General features: G+C 45.7%; 1 protein-coding gene across 1 annotated transcript in view; it reads right to left on the bottom strand.

The window, feature by feature from the left end:
- LOC129698554 (ETS translocation variant 5-like) overlaps positions 1–21,642 on the bottom strand; it is a 42,004-nt gene that overhangs the window by 2,797 nt on the left and 17,565 nt on the right. Inside the window, exons 7-12 of the mRNA XM_055637632.1 lie at positions 20,864–21,169; positions 18,481–18,719; positions 15,695–15,763; positions 11,405–11,473; positions 8,716–8,885; positions 1,924–2,025 (exon numbers count right to left, since the gene is read on the bottom strand). Of these exons, the coding sequence (XP_055493607.1) occupies positions 1,924–2,025; positions 8,716–8,885; positions 11,405–11,473; positions 15,695–15,763; positions 18,481–18,719; positions 20,864–21,169 (955 nt within the window). The remainder of the gene's footprint in view (positions 1–1,923; positions 2,026–8,715; positions 8,886–11,404; positions 11,474–15,694; positions 15,764–18,480; positions 18,720–20,863; positions 21,170–21,642) is intronic.

Raw genomic sequence — 21,642 nt, 5'->3', positions numbered from 1 at the left:
AATGGCCCTATTTTCTATGGTCGGTCCTTCGCTCGGTCTGAAGAAGGGTTTCGGCCCAAAACGTTGCCCATTTCCTTCGCTCCATAGATGCTGCTGCACCAGCTGAGTTTCTCCAGCTTTTTTGTGTACCTCCTATTTTCTATGTTTCTATGTATAAATGTTTCTATGTATAAATGTAAATTGTTCCCAGTGTTTGAAGGGCAGTGTTAATGTGCGGGGATCGCTGGTCGGTGCGGACTTGGTGGGCCGAAGGGCCTGTTTCCACGCTGTATCTCTAAACTAAACTATCGGAAAAATGTAAATAGATTTAAATGAACTTGGATAGATAAGAAGGAATTACTCATACTTTGATCTAAAGCTGTTTCTTCACATTAAAATGAACGTGAAGTGTGTGCTTGGCAGTGTCCAGATTCCTTAGTGTAAGCCCATGGAATGTATGGGCCTGTTCCCCCCCCCTCCCCTTCCACCTCTGGATTCTGTGGGGAGTCTACTAGTGGAAGAGCTATCCCAACAGAGGTGATCACCTGAGCAGCCACAATAGGAATAGCCAGCAGTTCCATACATAGCCGGCGACTTCCAAGCAGAAAATATGTGCCAACAATCTGGAAGACTGTACTCAACCCAAGATTCACATTTTGAACAGAAACAGAATTCCATTCCTAGTTAAATGGTGATAGGTTTCAGAGGACATAGGTTCAAGGTGAAGGGGAAAAGATTTAATAAGAATCTGAGGGGTAACTTTTGCACACAAAGGGTGGTGGGTGTATGGAATGAGCTGCCAGAGGAGGTAGTTGAGGCTGGGACTATTCAACGTTTAAGAAACATAGTCAGGTGCATGGATAGGACGGGTTTGGAGGGATATGGACCAAACGCGGGGCAGGTGGGTCTAGTGTAGCTGGGACATGTTGGCCGGTGTGGGCAAGTTGGGCCGAAGGGGCTGTTTCCACACTGTATCACTCTAAGACTCTATAATGAGTGGTAGAAATTAGTGTCTGCTAACATGTGGATAAGGTGCAAAGTAACAGCAGCTGGAATTGAAATTCTCTCCAAATGCGAACACAAACATCCAAAATTCTGCTCCACCAAAAAATAATCTGCTACTTATTGAGTGGGTAGCAAGTGTAATGATTTCACACAGATACTGCTGCCACTTTTAGTCAAGTCAAGTCACTTTTATTTCTATAGCACACTTAAAAAACAACTCTCGTTGACCAAAGTGCTTTACATTGGTGGAGGTACTAACGTTATACAACATTGGTTCATAGATTAAGTACATACATAAATACATAGATATAGCCCTCCCTCAGAGGACGTCAAGAAAGGCTTGAGAGTAAAGATGAGTTTTAAGTCTTGACTTAAAAGAGTCGATGGAGGGGGCAGTTCTGATGGGAAGAGGGGTTGCTGTTCCACAGTCTAGGAGCTGCAACCGCAAAGACGTGGTCACCCCTGAGCTTGTGCCTAGACCGCGGGGTGTTCAGTAACGCCAAGTCGGCCGATCTGAGGGACCTGGAGGTGGAGTGGTGGGGAAGCAGACTTTTGATGTAGGTGGGGGAAAGCCCATTAAGGCGTTAAGCCCGTTTGTAGGCATAAAGGAGGATCTAGAAATGTATACGGAACCGCACAGGGAGCCAGTGGAGAGAGGCCAGGATCGGGCTGATGTGGTCCCTTTTTCGGGTGCCCGTCAGGAGTCTCGCTGCGGCGTTTTGGCCCAGTTGAAGGAGGGACAGGGAAGAATGGCTGATGCCAGTGTAAAGGGAGTTGCAGTAATCGAAGCGGGAGGAGATAAATGCGTGGAAGATCTTTTCAAGGTCATCAAACTGAAGGAATAGTTTTATTTTAGCTATCTTCCGAAGCTGACTTTTAGCAGGGTCTACTATGGTACACTCTAGAAAATCTGCTGGTCTTTATAGACGCTGACCTTACCTTCTGCATGATGCCCTTCTCATAGTAGTAGCGCAACGAGCGGCTCAACTTGTCGTAGTTCATGGCGGGACGGTTCTTCTGAATACCCCAGCGACGGGCAACCTGCAGCGGCACAGAGGGGAGAAGAGCTCAGTCTGAGGAAGGATCTTCACCCGAAACGCCACCCATTCCTTCACTAACCATATAACAATTACAGCACGGAAACAGGCCATCTCGGCCCTACAAGTCCGTGCCGAACACCTTTTTTCCCCCTTAGTCCCACCTGCCTGCACTCATACCATAACCCTCCATTCCCTTCTCATCCATATGCCTATCCAATTTATTTTTAAATGATACAATCGAACCTGCCGCCACCACTTCCACTGGAAGCTCATTCCACACCGCTACCACTCTCTGAGTAAAGAAGTTCCCCCTCATATTACCCCTAAACTTCTGTCCCTTAATTCTGAAGTCATGTCCTCTTGTTTGAATCTTCCCTATTCTCAAAGGGAAAAGCTTGTCCACGTCAACTCTGTCTATCCCTCTCATCATTTTAAAGACCTCTATCGTCCCCCCTTAACCTTCTGCTCCAGAGAATAAAGACCTAACTTATTCAACCTATCTCTGTAACTTAGTTGGTGAAACCCAGGCAACATTCTAGTAAATCTCCTCTGTACTCTCTCTATTTTGTTGACATCCTTCCTATAATTGGGCGACCAAAATTGTACACCATACTCCAGATTTGGTCTCACCAATGCCTTGCACAATTTTAACATTACATCCCAGCTTCTATACTCAATGCTCTGATTTATAAAGGCTAACATACCAAAAGCTTTCTTTACCACCCTATCTATATGAGATTCTACCTTCAAGGAACTATGCACGGTTATTCCCAGATCCCTCTGTTCAACTGTATTCTTCAATTCCCTACCATTTACCATTTACGTCCTATTTTGATTTGTCCTGCCAAGGTGTAGCACCTCACATTTATCAGCATTAAACTCCATCTGCCATCTTTCAGCCCATTTTTCCAAATGGCCTAAATCACTCTGTAGACTTTGGAAATCCTCTTCATTATCCACAACACCCCCTATCTTGGTATCATCTGCATACTTACTAATCCAATTTACCACACCTTCATCCAGATCATTGATGTACATGACAAACAACAAAGGACCCAACACAGATCCCTGAGGCACCCCACTAGTCACCTGCCTCCAACCCGACAAACAACCATCCACCATTACCCTCTGGCTTCTCCCATTCAGCCACTGTTGAATCCATCTTTCTATTCCTGCATTTATTCCCAACAGTTTAACCTTCTTAACCAACCTTCCATGAGGAACCTTGTCAAAGGCCTTACTAAAGTCCATATAGACAACATCCACTGCTTTACCCTCGTCAATTTCCCTAGTAACCTCTTCAAAAAATTCAAGAAGATTAGTCAAACATGACCTTCCAGGCACAAATCCATGCTGACTGTTCCTAATCAGACCCTGTTTATCCAGATGCTTATATATATTATCTCTAAGTATCTTTTCCATGAATTTGCCCACCACTGAAGTCAAACTAACAGGTCTATAATTGCTAGGTTTACTCTTAGAACCCTTTTTAAACAATGGAACAACATGCGCAGTACGCCAATCCTCTACTAGAACAGTGACAGGCTTCACTAGGATAGAGTGGATGTGGAGAGGAAGTTTCCACTAGTGGGAGAGTCTAGGACTAGAGGTCACAGCCTCAGAGTTAAAGGACGTTCCTTTAGGAAGGAGATGAGGAGGAATATCTTTAGTCAGAGGGTGGTGAACCTGTGGAATTCTTTGCCACAGAAGGCTGTGGAGGCCAAGTCAGTGGATATTTTTAAGGCAGAGATATATAGATTCTTGATTAGTGCGGGTCTCAGAGGTTATGGGGAGAAGGCAGGAGAATGGGGTTAGGAGGGAGAGATAGATCAGCCATGATTAAATGGTGGAGTAGACTGGATGGGCCGAATGGCCTAACTCTGCTCCTATCAGTTATGATCCAGAGATGCTGCCTTTCCCGCTGAGTTACTCCAGCATTTTGTGTCTATCTTCAATGTAAACCAGCACCTGCAGTTCCTTCCTGCACCTACAGCCACGTTAATGTGTTAGTGGGTGAGAACACAGTGCAGATGAACTACTAAAAGATAAAATGACCGCAGATTCTGTTGATATGCTATTGATCTTTGTTCCATTAGAGCACATTTTAGTAACACGAGTCAGAATTCAGTAATCAATAGAAGTCCCATAGGTTATTACTGTAACAGTAGCAGGGCATCCATCAGCTGCTGACTAATGGGGTTCTTGATGTGAATGAAGCGTGATCTTAAATGAGAGTTTGCAGCGGGTTTATTCCTTAACTTGACGCTGATCCTTAAACTGAATATCACATTTGTGTTAACTTTTATGTGGTTGTGTGTCTTGTTGCTTTTTTTTTAGTGTGGCTGTATGGTAAGTCGAATTTCACTGTACCTTAATTGAATCTGTGAAACCCTTTGAAATGGAAGGCCTATGCTTGCAAGGACACCTTTTTTTTTAGTATTTTAACCCAATCGATTGAAAATATAACTATGAATGCAAAGCATGATGAAAAAAAAAGAATGGTGTTAATGTGACACGAATATCAGGGTAATAAATATTCTTAAAATCCAAGTAGCCTTTAGTAGTCCTAAAATTAGCTCACTGGACATTTGAGTGCTGCAACTTAATGCAGGCTTCAAATCCCTTTGGAGATTTCCAAGTGATCGAATGAACAGAGTACTACATCCACCAAGCATTTATCATGAAAGGCTGCAAGAACCAAGGTTAGTTCTAATACTGCTTCCTTCATGTTAGCTCGTGGCCTTTATAATTAGCAGCAAACATGAGCTCATCACCTTCACCACTGACATACAAATCAGATAAGGAACCTTTCAGTTGAAAAGTGGTTTGATCGGCCACTGACTAAGAAAGAGTCTTTCATTTCAATTCTGTTTCAAAAGCACAAGGTGTCTTCTCCAGTTATGCAGAGCTGCTGAGGTCTTTATGTAGTGTTAAAACACATCTCACGCATACGACACACACACACAGTCACTTGACACAGGTTGCATTGTTCTACCGAAGATAGACACAAATAGCTGGAGTAACTCGGGGAGACAGTCGAGACCCTTCTTGAAGAGACGCTGGCTGTCCCTGCTGAGTTACTCCAGCTTTTTGTGTCTATCTTCGGTTTAAACCAGCATCTGCAGTTACTTCCTGCACACAAACACTTGTACTCGCATTGAAAGAGAAATGTATCACCTAAGGGTTGAATTACAAAGTATTTGTGGATTTGTTGAATGATATAATTTACTTTGAAGGCAGGTAAAACTATGTGGCAAGCTCCTTACTAAAGGATTGGGAAAGACTACTCTGTCCCAAGAACTGAAACAGGGGTGCTTTAAATCTGCCCAGCAACCTCTACCCCTACATTCTGGCCATGTGCAGTTTTTACTTTTCCTTTCAGATGCTTTGTTCAGTTTTGGTGCTGTGGGACTGAAGGCTAGTCTTACAGAAACAGTCTTCATGGTTACTGAGTCCTATATCAGGATATCAAGATGAACTCGTGCCAACAGATAGCTGTCCATTTCAACGGGATCTTCACATTTACACACCTCTTTCAAATTATTTATGGGGCTCATGAAGGAAAAGGCCAGACGTTCTTGCCCAGTTCTGAATACAGCTGTCGTTCATGTAACGAGCAGGAACTGGTTGTGTACAACAAGTGATTTGCATCAGTCTACGTTTAACAGGCCTACCCAGCTGTTTACTGGCTGCACCAGCTTTTAGTCATCCCCATTTACAGCTGTTTTCACATCAGGAAAATGTCGTTTGGTTTCTGCAAGCCCTTTCCCGAGCCCAGCGGGAACGTTTATCCCTTTTATTCCAATAGTTCAGCAAACATTGAACAACATGTGTGCGCGTGCGTTACAATTGTGAGGAAATACTTCCTGAAGGGGACAAAATAATTTTGTTTCTGAAACCACCTGTGGATTGATGATTCCACAGCCGTTCGGGACTGGGCTAGAGCACAAACAAATGCAGCAAATTAAGATGGCAGATGCCTCCGCACACGCCACCCACGCTGATTTAAATATACAAGCTGCAGCTCCAGGCACACAAGTCAGTGGAGAGATGTGACTCTTTCTTGATCCAGCTTCATTCATAATTTCTGCAGCGTTCCAGGCTTTGAACAAAGCTATTTGTCTCTAATGACAGGGTGCAGCCACAGATCTTCATTCATAAATCGCAACCACGCCCCAGCAGTAGAGATGAATGGGTTTATTAAAACCCCGGAGCAACAGACATACTGACACGTAAAAACAAGAAAACAGGCCCATCTCCGGGGAAACAGGGCGCCCAGTGCATATTTCCCCGCCTGCCTGATTTCCAGTAACATGCTCACGAATGCCACCAAATCCACTTAAAAGCATCATTTCTGGGTAAACACACAATCCACGCGGGTAATTCTACTTTATCTTCCCGAGTCACGAAGGACAGTTAGGTCTGATTCAAGGTCATATGAAAGGGAAGAAGAGATGTTAAAAATAACCCCTGTGCCTTGAATAGTTACTTTGTCTTGTACAGGCAGAGGTTTAATATGCAACGGTTACAAAAATAACAAACAAAGGAAATGCTCCATACAGATTATTTTATTCAAATAATTCCGCTGAAGAAACATGACTCTCAGATGAACTATTCCAACGGATAAATCAAACTTGGGTGGCGCAGCGGTAGAGTTGCTGCCTTACAGCGCCAGAGACCCGGGTTCAATCCTGACTATGGGTGCTGTCTGTACCGAGTTTGCACGTTCTCCCCGTGACCTGCGTGGGTTTTCGCTGGGAACTCCGGTTTCCTCCCACACTACAAAGACGTACAGGTTTGTAGGTTGACTGGCTTGGTATAAATGTAAATTGTCCCTCGTGAGTGCAGGATAGTGTTAATGTGCGGGGATTGCTGGTCGGTGCGGACTCGGTGGGCCGAAGGGCCTGTTTCTCTGCTGTATCTTTAAATTAAAATTGATTTCTTTCCGCATACAAATATCTTCTTAGTTCATATTTCCGTTTGGCACAGGAGGCCACTCTGCCCAAGTCTACGCCGGCTCTCTCAGCGATACTATCAATCACATCCATTTCCCTCCAAGCTGATCACATATGCTCCTAACATTCCTGGCTTCACTGACCAGACACCTACAATTGGGTGTGCGTGCGTGTGTGTGTGTGTGTGTGTGTGTGTGTGTGTGTGTGTGTGTGTGTGCGCGTGCGTGCGTGTGTGCGTGTGTGCGCGCGTGCATGCGTGTGTGTGTGTGTGTGTGTGTGCGCGTGCGTGTGTGTGTGAGTTACAGCAGCTAATTAGCCTTGCATCCAACAGGGATGTGGAAGGAAACAGGAGCACACGGGGGAAATCCATTCAGTCACAGGGAGAACATGTAAACTCCACACAGAAATCACCCTGGACACTGAAGCTGTGAAACAGCTGCATCACCCATCGTAATACTGATACAGCATTCCTCAAGTCCTTTTGGACAAATCGTAACAAAATTAAAAAACGGAGCACCTCAATGTAACTCAGCGCATAGACACAAAATGCTGGAGTAACTTAGCGGGTTAGCGAACAGCTCTGGGGGAGATGTTTAGGTGACTTTTTTTGCCCTCAGACGTATACTTGTGCAGCATTATTCAGTTTCTAACTCGTGTTTCTTTAAATCATTCACTGTCATGGCAAGCATAAACAAAGGCCACTTTCACAGACCACAGCCTCCTCTCTTAACATTGCAAAATATCTTGTGGCATGATCGGCTTGCAAAGTCAAATTTTGAGCCGGCTTCACCAGAAGGCTGAGAAGGAAACTTGCATTCACCTAGCGCCCTTTTTCTGTAGTAATACACCGCTAAAGTGCTTCACACACCCACAAAGAGGTAGAAAAGAAAGGTCATCACAGAAAATAGGTGCAGGAGTGGGCCATTCAGCCCTTCGGGCCAGCACCGCCATTAGATATGATCATGGCAAATCATCTAAAATCAGTACCCCGTTCCTGCCTTTTCCCCCTCTCCCTTGATTCCAACTCTCTCTTGAATCCAGTGAATTGGCCTCCACTGCTTACTGTGGCAGTGAATTGCACTGATTCACAACTCTTTGGGTGAAAATGTTTTTCCTCATTCTCAGTCCTAAATGGCATCCCCCTTATTCTTAAACTGTGACCCCTTGTCCGGACGCCTCCAACATCGGGAAAATTTGTTCCTGCATCTAGCTTGCCCAATCCTTTAAGAATTTTATATATTTCTATAAGATCCCTCTCATCCTTCTACATTCCAGTGAATACAAGCACAGTCGATCCAGTCTTTCATCATATGACAGTCCCGCCATCCCAGGAATTAACCTGGTGAACCTACGCTGCACTCCCTCAATAGCAAGAAGGTCCTTCCTCAAATTAGGAGACTATAGGGAAAAGGCAGGAACAGGGTACTGATTGGGGATGATCAGCCATGATCACAATGAAAGGTGGTGCTGGCTCAAAGGGCCGAATGGCCTACTCCTGCACCAATTGTCTATTGTCAAATTGGAAAGGTAGTCCATTTTAAAAGAATCTCTATAAAGATAGTTGGAGAGGACACGGCTGAGGGACTAATTCCCAGTGGTTAAGGCCACAAGCGACTGAGGGAATTGCTGCCAGCCACAGAGAGGTGAAAATCCAGGCCACGCAAGATGCCAGAACAGCAGAAGCAACATGCAGTGTTCACTAACACACACACACAGATACAATGTGGAGCACATACCTCCTCGGGTTCAATCAGCTTGAACTCCATGCCTCTGCCCGTCCATGCAATGAAGTGGGAGTTAGCGGGATCATCCAGCAGAGTAACCAGGAACTGCCACAGCTGCAAAGAACCACGACGCTGGTACGGCAGATTATCCCTGTACACTGGCGATTCTTGCTTGACTTTATCTATAAAACAATACAAAACAAATTTTAAGAAGCCGCTTATCATTTTCTTGAATAGTGCAGGAAGGAACTGCAGATGCTGGTTTATACCCAAGATAGGCACAGAATGCTGGAGTAACTCAGCGGGACAGGCAGCATCTCTGGAAGAAATGTCTCGACCGTGAAACATCACCCATTCCTTCACTCCAGAGATGCTGCCTGTCCCGCTGAGTTACTCCAGCATTTTGTACCTATCTTGTTGAATAGATTCCTGTCTAAACAAAACGGCTAGTCAAACCACCGTCAAAAACAAAATCTTGCCGTGTGTATATCTGCTCCACAGCGAGGTTAGAACTTTGTATATTTAATGTTGGCCAAGAATGTGTGGAGATTTTACATTTCCACATGTTCAGCTTGTTCATGACCAAACAAAAAATCCCATTGAGGTGAACAAATCACATTAGAGAGGTCCTTCATTGAACATGTTTGGCTCAAGCTCAATTGCTGGCACACTCAGTAAGCAATTATGAATGACTCAATTTTATCCCTTTCAACAAAAATACAGACCAGGCGGGCACTGAACTTGTTGCATAGATCAGTGAGAATACAAGGATCCCGATTCATCTATACTACATTTTTAGTTTAACATGAAACTATCGGTGCTGGCTCGAAGGGCCGAATGGCCTCCTCCTGCGCCTATTTTCTATCAAAGTGTTTACATAATTTCCCCATCAGTACTATTGGTCTGAAAGTGAATCATCAACTCAAATGACTGCCTCGATCTGCAGGGATTGTGAGCACATTAACGTTAAAGTAATCGTGTATTGTCTTTCTGCTGAATGAATAGCGCGCAACAAAAGCTTTTCACTGTACCTCGGTACACGTGACAATAAACTGATGAACGAAACTAAAAATGCAGTTTCGATATTTCAGAGCTGCCAAGTTGTGTCAGAGCATTTCAGTATTTTAATACCTGAAAATCAGTATTTTGCTGAGGAAACCAGTATTTTTACGCTGTTCCATTTTGCTGAAAAAAGTGTTATTTTTTATGCGCGGTTATACCCGTGTAAGAATACAAGAAAGCATAACTTTGCTATCAATTGAGATGTCTTCTACGCACCTTACTTGACAGCGCATTCATTGCTATTTCTTTGTATACTTCTGTTTGAACGTCTGCTTCCTGCTTTTAGCACCAGTTGATGATGTGGAAGCCATTTTGGAAGCCTCCCTCTCCCTGCCTCGCTCTCTCCCTCCTTCCTCTCTTTCCCTCCATCTCCCTCCCACCTTCCCTCTCTCTCTCCCCCTCCCTCTCTCCTTCCTTTTTCTCCCTCTCGCTTATTCCCTCCCACACCCTCTCTCCCTCCCCAAACAGTCTGTGACCCATAGCGCTATGTGTAAAGCCCATAGCGCTATGTGTAAAGGCAATAGCGCTAGAGCTGGGAGCGTTATTTTTAGAACCCATAGTGTTTAAAATTCCCACGCGTTAAACTGTCAGCGCTGTTAAAACCTGTAGCGGGACAGGCCGATCAAAGCGTACAAAAATAATCATCCAGATCTTGAAATTTAAAATACTACTAGATTTAATCTGCTATCATTTTTCAAGTTACAGTATGACTTTTTATGTCCTTGCATTTTTTTAGCAGCAAGATGAAACAGTAAGCTGGGCCGATTTTTTAAGAATTCGTATTTTACAAAGCAAATCCGTACATTCTGGTCGCATTTCCGTACAAAATACGGAAAATCCGTACTACTTGGCAGCTCTGATATTTATTAGCAGAGGGCCCCGAAACAGATTAGATTGCATCTTGAAAGATACCACTCATATTTCCCTTCCAGTAAAGACGTGGGTCTAACTGGAGATGACGGTCCCTGTGTGCAGCAGCCTGCCACAGTCGTCATTTTACATGCATCAATATGGCTGAAATGACTCGTGGATGGAGTGGTTGTGTGCTGCTGCCCGAACCCTCCTCCATCTGCTACATCTGCCTTTTGCCAATCGGATGAGGATGCTCCATCATATGTAGCTGTCTGGTGCTAAGAAGCAGGACCCTGAAGAGGTGGCCACGATGGTGCAGCGGTAGTCGTTGCCTTGCTGCGGTTGAGACCCGGGTTCGATCCTGACTGTGGGTGCTGTCTGCAGGGAGTTTACACGTTCTCCCCGTGATCTGCATGGATTGTCTCAGAGATCGCGGGTTTCTTTCCACTCGCCAAACACGTACAGGTTTTGGGTTAATTGGCTTGTTGTATGTGTAAATTGTCCCAAGTGGGTGTAGGACAGTGTTAATGTGCGGGGATCGCTGGTCGGTGTGGACTCGGAGGGCCGAAGGGCCTGTTTCCACGCTGCATCTCTAAACTAAACTGAAATCCCTCCTCACCACCAAGTGGGAAGCTCCCACAAATCTCCCCGTCGATGATCAATTAACGTGGGAGACCAAGGTGACAATGGGTATCCTGTTCCAATTCTACGCAGAAGCACCGCAAAATGGCTTTGCAATCAACATTAATCAGGTTTGAAGAAAATATTATATACGTAAACAACTTACGGTCGATTCTATCGGGTACTACACATGTATCATCATAGTACATTCGAGGATCCTTCTCATAAGGGAAACCTAGGAAAAGAATAACGCATAATTTAATTGTCAAATCAGTTAAGAGAATGATTTTCATTGGGAATCTACAGTATCGTCTAGGTTGAAGATAGACACAAAAAGCTGGAGTAACTCAGGCAGCAGCATCTCTGTGGAGAAGGAACGGGTGACGTTTCGGGTCGAGACCCTTCCTCTAGGTTGCATGTGAATTGGCCTTTATTAAACTGATATCGACATAGCAGGAACCTTACGGTTCCAAGTTTATTATGGGGATAGGGTGCAAAAGATTATGCACCTTCCCCAGGAAACTTGACAAATTTGCAGGGGGAAAATGCAGGAAAGTGCAAAGAAGTGGAATTTTGAAGTGTTAAATAAGAAGATTGTAAAGTTTTTAAAAATCTAGAGCTTCAGGCATAATAAAAGAAAGGCACATGAAACATTTGACCATATGGCCCGTCAGTCTGATGTCTTTATTTTGATGAACATTGAATACAAAAGGAAACAACATTGGTACTAGTTTTTGACCTTATGCAACGGGAAAATAGTCTTGGCTCGTTGGCATCCCAGCACTGTGTTATAATTTCTTCTGATTATATTTTATAATATAACCTTGGGTAAACCTTCAGTGTTGCTTAGCACTCTAAATCGGATAGCCTGAAGATAAATCCCGGTGACATGGGTCACATTATTGTAGAGCATTTGCGTTAACCTGCACCTAGTAACCAGGGGAATAACTCATGCCCTTGCACCAATCCTGTTGTTACCACGTGGATAAACGTATTGAATTGTCACTTTAACTTCCAAGGGCGTGGGTTGAAAAGCCATTGCAGTTTGAGCAAACAATAATTTAGATTTTGTTTTAGTTTGGTTTAGTTTAGAGATACAGCATGGAAACAGCCCTTTGGCCCACCGAGTCCGAATCGACCAATGATCCCCGCACACTAACACTACCCTACACACACTAGGGGCTATTTATATTTATACCAAGGCAATTAACCTACAGACTTGTACATCTTTGGAGTGTGTGAGGAAACTGAAGATCTTGGAGAAAACCCACACGATCACGGGGAGAACGTAAAAACTCCCGTGGTCAGGATCGAACCCGGGTCTCCGGAGCTGCAGGTGCTGTAAGGCAGCAACTCTTCCGCTGCCCCACCGTGACCGCCCCGTTAAACCCACATGTTAAAATCTTACAGAATGTGTGCTCTGGCCCTGCAGGAGTTTTTTATATCACCTCATGATGCTGGAGGGGTCCATTCGGCCCACTGACTCAATGCTGGCCCCGAGATCCTTGCCTTCAATTCCATGCCCCACGTGCTTCCATTGAATCTAGTCTTTGTCAGCAGCCTGTGAACCCATCCCTCCCTCCCCAAGTCTCTCAGCACCGACCTACACCAGGAGTAATTTAATGTTTGGGATGTGGGAGCATGGAGGGACAGGGAGAATGGGCAAACGCCACTCATGTAGCACCAGTAGTCAGGGCTGAGGCTGGGCAGCACAGTGTTATCGCTTTGTGCTTTTGCCAGGGATCTGACTTCAATCGCAATCTTCAGCGCTATCTGGAATGTAGCATAGAACAATACTGCAGCACAGGAACAGGCCCTTCAGCCCACAATGCCTGTACTGACCACAATTCCAATTTAAACTGCACGTCACCATTCCCTGCCTGTCCATACAGCTGACTAAATGCCTCTTCAGTTTTCAAACCCTCTCCGTCACTGCAGCACCTTCTCCTGGTGCTGCAGTCTCCTTGCACATGCCTTAAACACACTAGGCCTGAAGGGTCTCAACCTTCTCTCCAGAGATGCTGCCTGTCCCGCTGAGTTACTCCAGCATCTAATGTCTACCGTTAGTTGATAAAGTGCCCCTGTGCGCCTGAGTGGTAGGAGAGCTGATGGGCATGTGGAAAAGAACAGGAATTGAAATGCTCTGTCCGCCAGCATTGGCTCGATGGACCAAATGGCCTCCTTCTATCTCATAAGAGAATAAGAGTATCCGTGACTCTTAAAAAAACCACATCAGGTGAAGCGGGCCTGAGTATTGTGCCAATACTCCAAAATGTCTCTTGCATTATTCCAACTATGTAAGCAAACACCTCATGTTTGGGTGAGGTAGAGGCAACAGATGCTTTAGCCGCAGCAGATAACACTGCTTGGAGGAGACATACAAGAAGAAACAGGAACAGGCAGTTGCCTGAGCTCTCTGTAGATCCACTAATACCTCAGGCTTCCAAAATAATCCATTTTTTTACATCTGCTCTTTTGAATCAGATAAGTAGATATTTCAACAAATTAAATTGAAGATAAACAGTGCGGCACGGTGGCGCAGCGGTAGATCTATTGCCTTGGAGCGCCAGAGGTCTGGTTTCGATCCCGACTACAGGTGCTGCCTGTACGGAGTTTGCACGTTCTCCCCGTGATCTGCGCGGGTTTCCCCCGAAACCTTCGGTTTCCTCCCACTCCCCAAAGACGTACAGGTTTGTAGGTTAATTGGCTTGGTATAAATGTAAAATTGTCCGTTGTGTGTGTAGGATAGTGTAAGTGTGCGGGGATCGCTGGTCGGTACGGACTTGGTGGGCCGAAGGGCCTGTTTCCGGTCAGTATCTCTAAACTAATTCAAAACAATGTTCATCAAACACTAATGCAACCTCCCTAGACGTGCAGATCTATGTTTTAATTTCTTTGTAGGGAAACAGGATGGCTGGGAATTTGTTGCCAGTTCCACCTTCTCCATTGTAACTTCAGCCCAAAATCCATGGGATCAGCAATGCTTCCATGACGTATGGCCTTATATTTCACCCATTCAAATCAGAGCACTTGAGGCAAATTCACTTCTAATGATTTAAGATGTTTGCAACATTGGGAATCTGCTGGGACTCCCTGCCCATCAGCACGCATTAGTACAAGAGACAAAAATGCAAAAGCAAGCAATAACAGATGCTAAAAAACAGTGATGCAGTCTGCAGGTCAGGCGGCATCTGCGGTGAGGCAATGTTTTCAGGTTGATGAATTTTGGTTGGACCCGAGAATGTTATCAACTTGAAAGATTCATAGCAAAAGGATTTGAGTATAGGAGCAGGGAGGTTCTACTGCAGTTGTACATGGTCTTGGTGAGACCACACCTGGAGTATTGCGTACAGTTTTGGTCTCCAAATCTGAGGAAGGACATTATTGCCATAGAGGGAGTGCAGAGAAGGTTCACCAGACTGATTCCTGGGATGTCAGGACTGTCTTATGAAGAAAGACTGGATAGACTTGGTTTATACTCTCTAGAATTTAGGAGATTGAGAGGGGATCTTATAGAAACTTACAAAATTCTTAAGGGGTTGGACAGGCTAGATGCAGGAAGATTGCTCCCGATGTTGGGTAAGTCCAGGACAAGGGGTCAGCTTGGACAGCTTAAGGATAAGGGGGAAATCCTTTAAAACCGAGATGAGAAGAACTTTTTTCGCACAGAGAGTGGTGAATCTCTGGAACTCTCTGCCACAGAGGGTAGTCGAGGCCAGTTCATTGGCTATATTTAAGAGGGAGTTAGATGTGGCCCTTGTGGCTAAGGGGATCAGAGGGTATGGAGAGAAGGCAGGTACGGGATACTGAGTTGGATGATCAGCCATGATCATATTGAATGGCGGTGCAGGCTCGAAGGGCCGAATGGCCTACTCCTGCACCTAATTTCTATGTTTCTATGTTACCATTGTTACTCTCTGCATAAATGCTGCCTGACCTGCTGAGTATTTCCAGCGCTGCCTGCTTTTACTGCCTTTAGTTTTGTTTTGGTTTAGAGACACAGCACGGAAACAGGCCCCTTTCAGCCCACCGGGTCCGCGCCGACCAGCGATCCCCGCACATTAACACGATCCTATACCCCCTAGGGACAATTTTCTTTTTTTTACATTTACCAAGCCAATTAACCTACAAACCTATACGTCTTTGGAGTGTGGGAGGAAACCGAAGATGTCGGAGAAAACCCACACAGGTCACGGGGAGAACGTACAAACTCCGTACAGACAGCACCCGCAGTCGGGATCGAACCCGGGTCTCTGGCGCTGCATTCACTGCAAGACAGCAACTCTACCGCTGCGCCACTTTATACAGTCTGATATTATATATATGATATCAGTCTGAAGAAAGGTGTCGACCCGAAACGCCACCCATTCCTTCTCTCCAGAGATGCTGCCTGCCCCGCTGAGTTACTCCAGCATTTTGTGTCTGTCTATGATCGAGGTCAGAGTCACTAACTTACCCTCCTGGTTGCTGGGAGCTGTGTAGTAGCTTCCTCCTGTCAGATATGAGGATTGGCAATTAGGCACTTCTGAACAGAAAGAAGAATGGGAAAATAGTTCAGATGCAGACCAGAACATTACAGCGGCAATAACAATGGATTTAAATACAATGATTGGAACTCATTGAAAATGTCAGAAACATTTGGGTTAGGAGTAAGCAAGGTTAGATAATCAATCCCCAAATAATAAAAAGGAACCCGCAGATGCTGGTTTATACCAAAGATGAACACAAAATGCTGGAGGACAATAGATGCAGGAGTAGGCCATTTGGCCCTTCGAGCCAGCACCGCCATTCAATGTGATCATGGCTGATGATCGTCCCTTGTCAGCCATGGTCGCCCCTTACTCCCCTTAGAATCTTTTGTCCTCTTTGGAATGAACTGATCCTGCACCTTCTGTATTATTCCCAAATACTTGTCATTGTTGTTCCACTGTCATCCCTGCTAGTGTATCTTTCCAGTCAGCACTGAGAGGATGTACCCTACTTGTGAGCTAGTTCTTGCTTCTGTCTATTTCAGAGTCCTAATAGGCACTCCATAGCCAATTAAATCATTTAAAACATGCCTCTTTTGTAATGAAAGTCAGGAGGTAACTTTGGCGGCATGGTGGTAGAGTTGTAGCCGTACAGCCCCAGAGGCCAGGGGTGGTAGTTCCTGACTACTGCTGTTGCCTGTACGGAGTTTGTACGTTCTCCCCGTGACATGCGTGGGTTTTCTCTGGGATCTCCGATTTCCTCCCACGCTCCAAAGACGTGCAGGTTTGTAGGTTAGTTGGCTTGGTGTAAGTGTAAATTGACCCTAGTGTGTGTAGGAAGGTGTTAATGTGTAGGGGTCGCTGGTCGGCGCGGACCCGGTGGGCTGAGGTCCTGTTTCCACGCTGTATCTCTAAACTAAACTAAAGGTGGGCACGGAGATGATGGCCAGCACTGGTTGGTCCGTGATTGTTGGTGACCATCAAGAAGCAGTGGCCATCACTGGCCCTGTGACTGTGGAAAGCGCTGTACATCTCCACATTGAGTCTATAACACAGAGTGGAGTCTGGTAGTTATCTCCAGTGCTGAGTCTATCCCCAGTTTAATGTGAAGCTGGGGCAGTTGTATCACGTCACAGCAAACTACAAGTGACCAAACTTTGCTTTAGTTTAGAGATACAGCGCGGAAACAGGCCCTTCGGCCCACCATGTCCACGCTGACCAGCGATCCCCGCACACTAACACAAGCCCACACACACTTATTTATACTTACACTTATACCAAGTGTACAAAGCCAAGCCAATTAACCTACAAATCGGTACATCTTTGTAGTTTCTCTCGGGAGAAACCCCACGCAGGTCATGGGGAGAACGTACAAACTCCGTACAGACAGCACCCGTAGTCGGGATTGAACCCTGGTCTCCGGTGCTGCAAGCCAGCAACTACCGCTGCGCCACCGTGACTGCCCTTGGTTGTCTGCCTGTTTAATGGGATATCTATCTCTCTGCATGTCTGACAGATGGACCAATGATTTTAACTGGAGAATAGAGATACAAGATATAGAAACCATGACCTACATTAAAAAAAATCTGTTCTGTTAAAGCCTTAGTTACTGCTAAACGTTGCTGCCCTATAGATTTAAATCTCAACCATCTGCTTGGCTTTACGGCAGATCCCCACTCTCTGCCTCATATTAGGTTATAGTATTAATAGGCCTAAACCGATTAGGAGATTTTACAGGTACGTCAGAGCATCAAATTAATGATACCCTTGAAGAATGAGTTTGGCAAATCGCTTTCAAAAAGCATGATCCGTTAAACAACCAAACCAAACATGGATGCATTTTCTCTTGAAATAAAAACAAAAGGATCCATCAAGTTAGTGCGGGACAAAGTATTTCATTTAGAAATCAATACAGGGGAGTTAATATAAATAGTAGATGCGAAGATAGACACAAAATGCTGGAGTAACTAATTCAGCGGGACAGGCAGCATCTCTGGATGGAAGGAATGGGTGACGTTTCGGGTCAAGACCCTTCTTCAGACTGAGAGTCAGGAGAGAGGGAGACTGCATGTTGATGGTTTGAAGGAACAAACTTGGGCCTACTTCCTGCCCTTGGGTTATTTACACCTTTATTAGACAATAGACAATAGGTGCAGTAGTAGGCCATTCGGCCCTTCAAGCCAGCACCGCCATTCAATGTGATCATCCCCAATCAGTACCCCGTTCCTGCCTTCTCCCCATATCCCCTGACTCCGCTATTTTTAAGAGCCCTATCTAGCTCTCTATTGCAAGCATCCAGATAACCTGCCTCCACCGCCCTCTAAGGCAGAGAATTCCACAGACTCACCACTCTCTGTGAGAAAAAGTGTTTCCTCGTCTCTGTTCTAAATGGCTTACTCCTTATTCTTAAACTGTAGCCCCTGGTTCTAGACTCCCCCAACATCGGGAACATGTTTCCTGCCTCTAGTGTGGCCAAACCCTTAACAATCTTATATGGTTCAATGAGATCCCCTCTCATCCTTCTAAACTCCAGAGTGTACAAGCCCAGTTGCTCCACCATCTCTCAGAGTCTGAAGAAGAGTCTCGCCCAGAAACGTCGCCCATTCCTTCCCTCCAGAGTTGCTGCCTCACCCGCTGTTGCTCCAGCATTATGTGTCTAACTACAGTTCCTTTCCATGCAACATGCGATGGTTGGCCAGCCAGGTGTGGGTGGATCATACAGCATAGGGCCAGAGGTCAGCGTGGGTCAGACCCGCTCAAGCAGAGAACCAACCTGAGTCGTAGCAGTAGTCTCTTGGCTCCTGCTTAATGCCAAGAGGAGACTGGAAATCCTGCCTGCTGGGTCCGCTGACGTGATCGTAACACGAGTCGTGGTACTCCTGCTTGAGGGGCTGCGGAGAGGGCGCTGGCATGGGCTCGGACATCTGCCGCTGGTAAACCTGCCGACTGTCACCGGGCACTCCCGACTGGCGCCGGTAAGGGTGGCACGGCTCGGACATCTGCCGCTGAAACCTTGGGGAAGACGAGAAGCAAAGTTGCACACATTTGGTCACCTCACACAACAAAACACAGTATCACCAGAAGGCAGACAGACACAACGTGCTGGAGTAACTCAGCGGGACAGGCAGCATCACTGGAGAGAAGGAATGGGTCTGAAGAAAGAAGGATCTCAGTCCAAAACATCACCCGTTCCTTCTCTCCATAGATGCTGCCTGTCCCGCTGAGTTACTCCAGCAGTTTGTGTCTATCTTCGATTTAAACCAGCATCTACGGTTCCTTCTTATCATGACATACAATATTAAATGAGAGAATTAGACGTGGTTCAAAATAAAACCACATCCTCTTTGCACCCACAAGTACTTAACTTGCCGTGACATGTGTTACTTTGGTACACAATGTGTAGGCTTTGTGAACACTGTGTGTATCAGTGAAAAATTGGGTACGTCAAATATACATTCAAACTTTTATATACATTCACGACTATTTCTACAACTAAACCACTTGCCCTTTTAAAAATAACTACACAATGTCATCTTTAATCTGCAGGCGCACCTGTAAGATATGAGGGACCACAAGATTAGAATGTGTTTTTTTTGACAAACACCTCATATTTGGTAAAAGGTGGCAGATGGAAATGTGAACACCTGGTCCGACTGAACAGAATAGAAAGAATAAACGATGAGGGGAGAGAGATTTTGGCGCTAAAGGAATGTTGCTTTGACTGTATCATTACTTCCCCTTCAGAAAGCTGATCAGCACTTTTCCAAAATAGAACGGTTGAGAATCATTTAGCACCTTGAAAGGCGATCCCGTGCAAATCAGCTCTCTGCAATCCAGCCAGGTCCCCGGCACCACTTTCCACGAAAGATGATCTTTCACAGCTGACTGCAGCCGGCTTAGTCCCATTTCCACTTTGTATCAACCTGCCTGCCAAAGTGAAATCCATAGCGCTGCTGGTATGCCTGCATCGGAACAAGCACTTCCAGATGGTCCGCAGCCAGCATCCCGCACATACCACCCGACAAGAGGTGGAAAACCAAGAGCTGTGGGAAGCGCAAGTTGCCAGAGAAGCAGGTGCCATCTCGGGAGCTGCCACTGCCCAAAATACCAGCTTTCTGCTCTCCTCCGAGATTTCGACAGCGTTACAAATCTTTTATTTATTCTGCCGCGGCTCCCAAAATAACTCCGGTGAAACTCTCGGGGGACAAGGCGACAAAGAGATAAAGGTTTTGACCATAAGGATAAAAATTCCTTCTTTCCACCACAGGGGCAGATTATACTATTCATTTTTATCATGTGAAAGCTCAAACGTTGAGAATTTAACAGGTGGTTGCAAGAGTGAAGTTCCCTCACAACAGGTCTTTAAAACTGGGAGGCATTGCCCCAAAATGAGTGCCCAAACACTCGAGCTCGAGATACGCAAACCATTCTTCTCTCACGAGAACTGTGACCACATGAAATTCTCTCCTGCACAGAGCAGGACAATCGCATCATTGACTATATTCAACTTGAGTTTTTGGGATTTCAGGTTATGAAGGGGAAAAAATAGATAGAGATGAGGCAAAAGGTCAGATCAGCCAAGATACTAAATGGTGGAACAGACTTGAGAAGCCACTAGCCCATTCCTGCTCCTTTCCCTTATTTAACGATTAAATGAACAGCTTCTTGGGACAGGACTGTGCATTTGCTCTCACTTTCTGATAAACAAAAGAAAATGCAACAAAATGCCCCAAAATCACGACGAGCAGCTTTTCCTGCCCAAATGTTCCCTTTCACTAATCCTTTATCTATGGAGATTCTCTGCCAATTCTCCCTCACCCACGCAACTAAGCTAATGAGCACTGGGATAGTAGCTGGGCTCAGCTTACAGCAAGAATTTGCTGGCCATGGACAACGCTGGCTGATGTCCTCCCTCGATCAGGTCATCTAACACCCATTGACCACCGCCTCAAGCAGAGCCCTGCTGAACTCAGCACCGACCAGCGGAACTCCGCACATCCTCAAGGAACAAAATCGGTACAAACAATCTAAAAACATAGAGAGATTTGCAGGAACAATCTGGATATGAGTCACATCTGGAGCAAGTGGACACGCTTCATTCACGGAGTGCCTCTGTAGGCACTATAGGGCAGCAGTGTGGTTTAGCACTTACTCACCTATTCTCTGGAGCATACTGCGTCTCAGGCAAGGTCTGGGACACTTGAAGTGGGGGATGTGGTGGTCGAGGTACTGCAAAGGTCCGTTGCTGCTGCTGCTGCTGCTGCTGCTGCTGCTGCTGGTGTGGTGGTGGAACCGCTGCTGGAGGTGCAGGCTGCACCGGGGATGAAATGGGGCCATGGGCTGATGGCGGAACTGCAACGGGCGCGAGTCGAGGGAGAGGGGAACTCTGATGGACTGGAGACACCGGGGCGGCTGGTGGAGTTAATGGCTTGAACCCGGCAAGGGGCTTCCTCTCGTAGGCACTGCCAACAGAAACAAACGCAACACATGAAGATATTTTGCTGGCAACTCACTCACTCATCCAACACATCCATGACTTGCACTCCCAGCTCAGTCAGTTTAGTTTATTGTCACGTGTACCGAGGTACATAGAAATTAGGTGCAGGAGTAGCCCATTCGGCCCTTCGAGCCTGCACCGCCATTCAATATGATCATGGCTGATCATCCAACTCAGTATCCTGTACCTGCCTTCTCTCCATACCCCCTGATCCCTTTAGCCACAAGGGCCACATCTAACTCCCTCTTAAATATAGCCAATGAACTGGCCTCAACTACCTTCTGCAGGAGAGAATTCCAGAGATTCACCACTCTCTTGTGTGAAAAAAGTTTTCCTCACCTCGGTCCTAAAAGATTTCCCCCTTATCCTTAAATTGTGAAAAGCTTTTGTTGCGTGCTAACCAGTCAGCGGAAAGTCAATACATGATTACAATCCAGC

This window comes from Leucoraja erinacea, chromosome 7 (assembly GCF_028641065.1).
Source record: "Leucoraja erinacea ecotype New England chromosome 7, Leri_hhj_1, whole genome shotgun sequence".
In the NCBI taxonomy this organism is placed as follows: Eukaryota; Metazoa; Chordata; class Chondrichthyes; order Rajiformes; family Rajidae; genus Leucoraja; species Leucoraja erinaceus.
The sequence above is the reverse complement of the archived record's forward strand: the minus strand, read 5'-3'. Positions and strand labels throughout refer to the sequence as shown.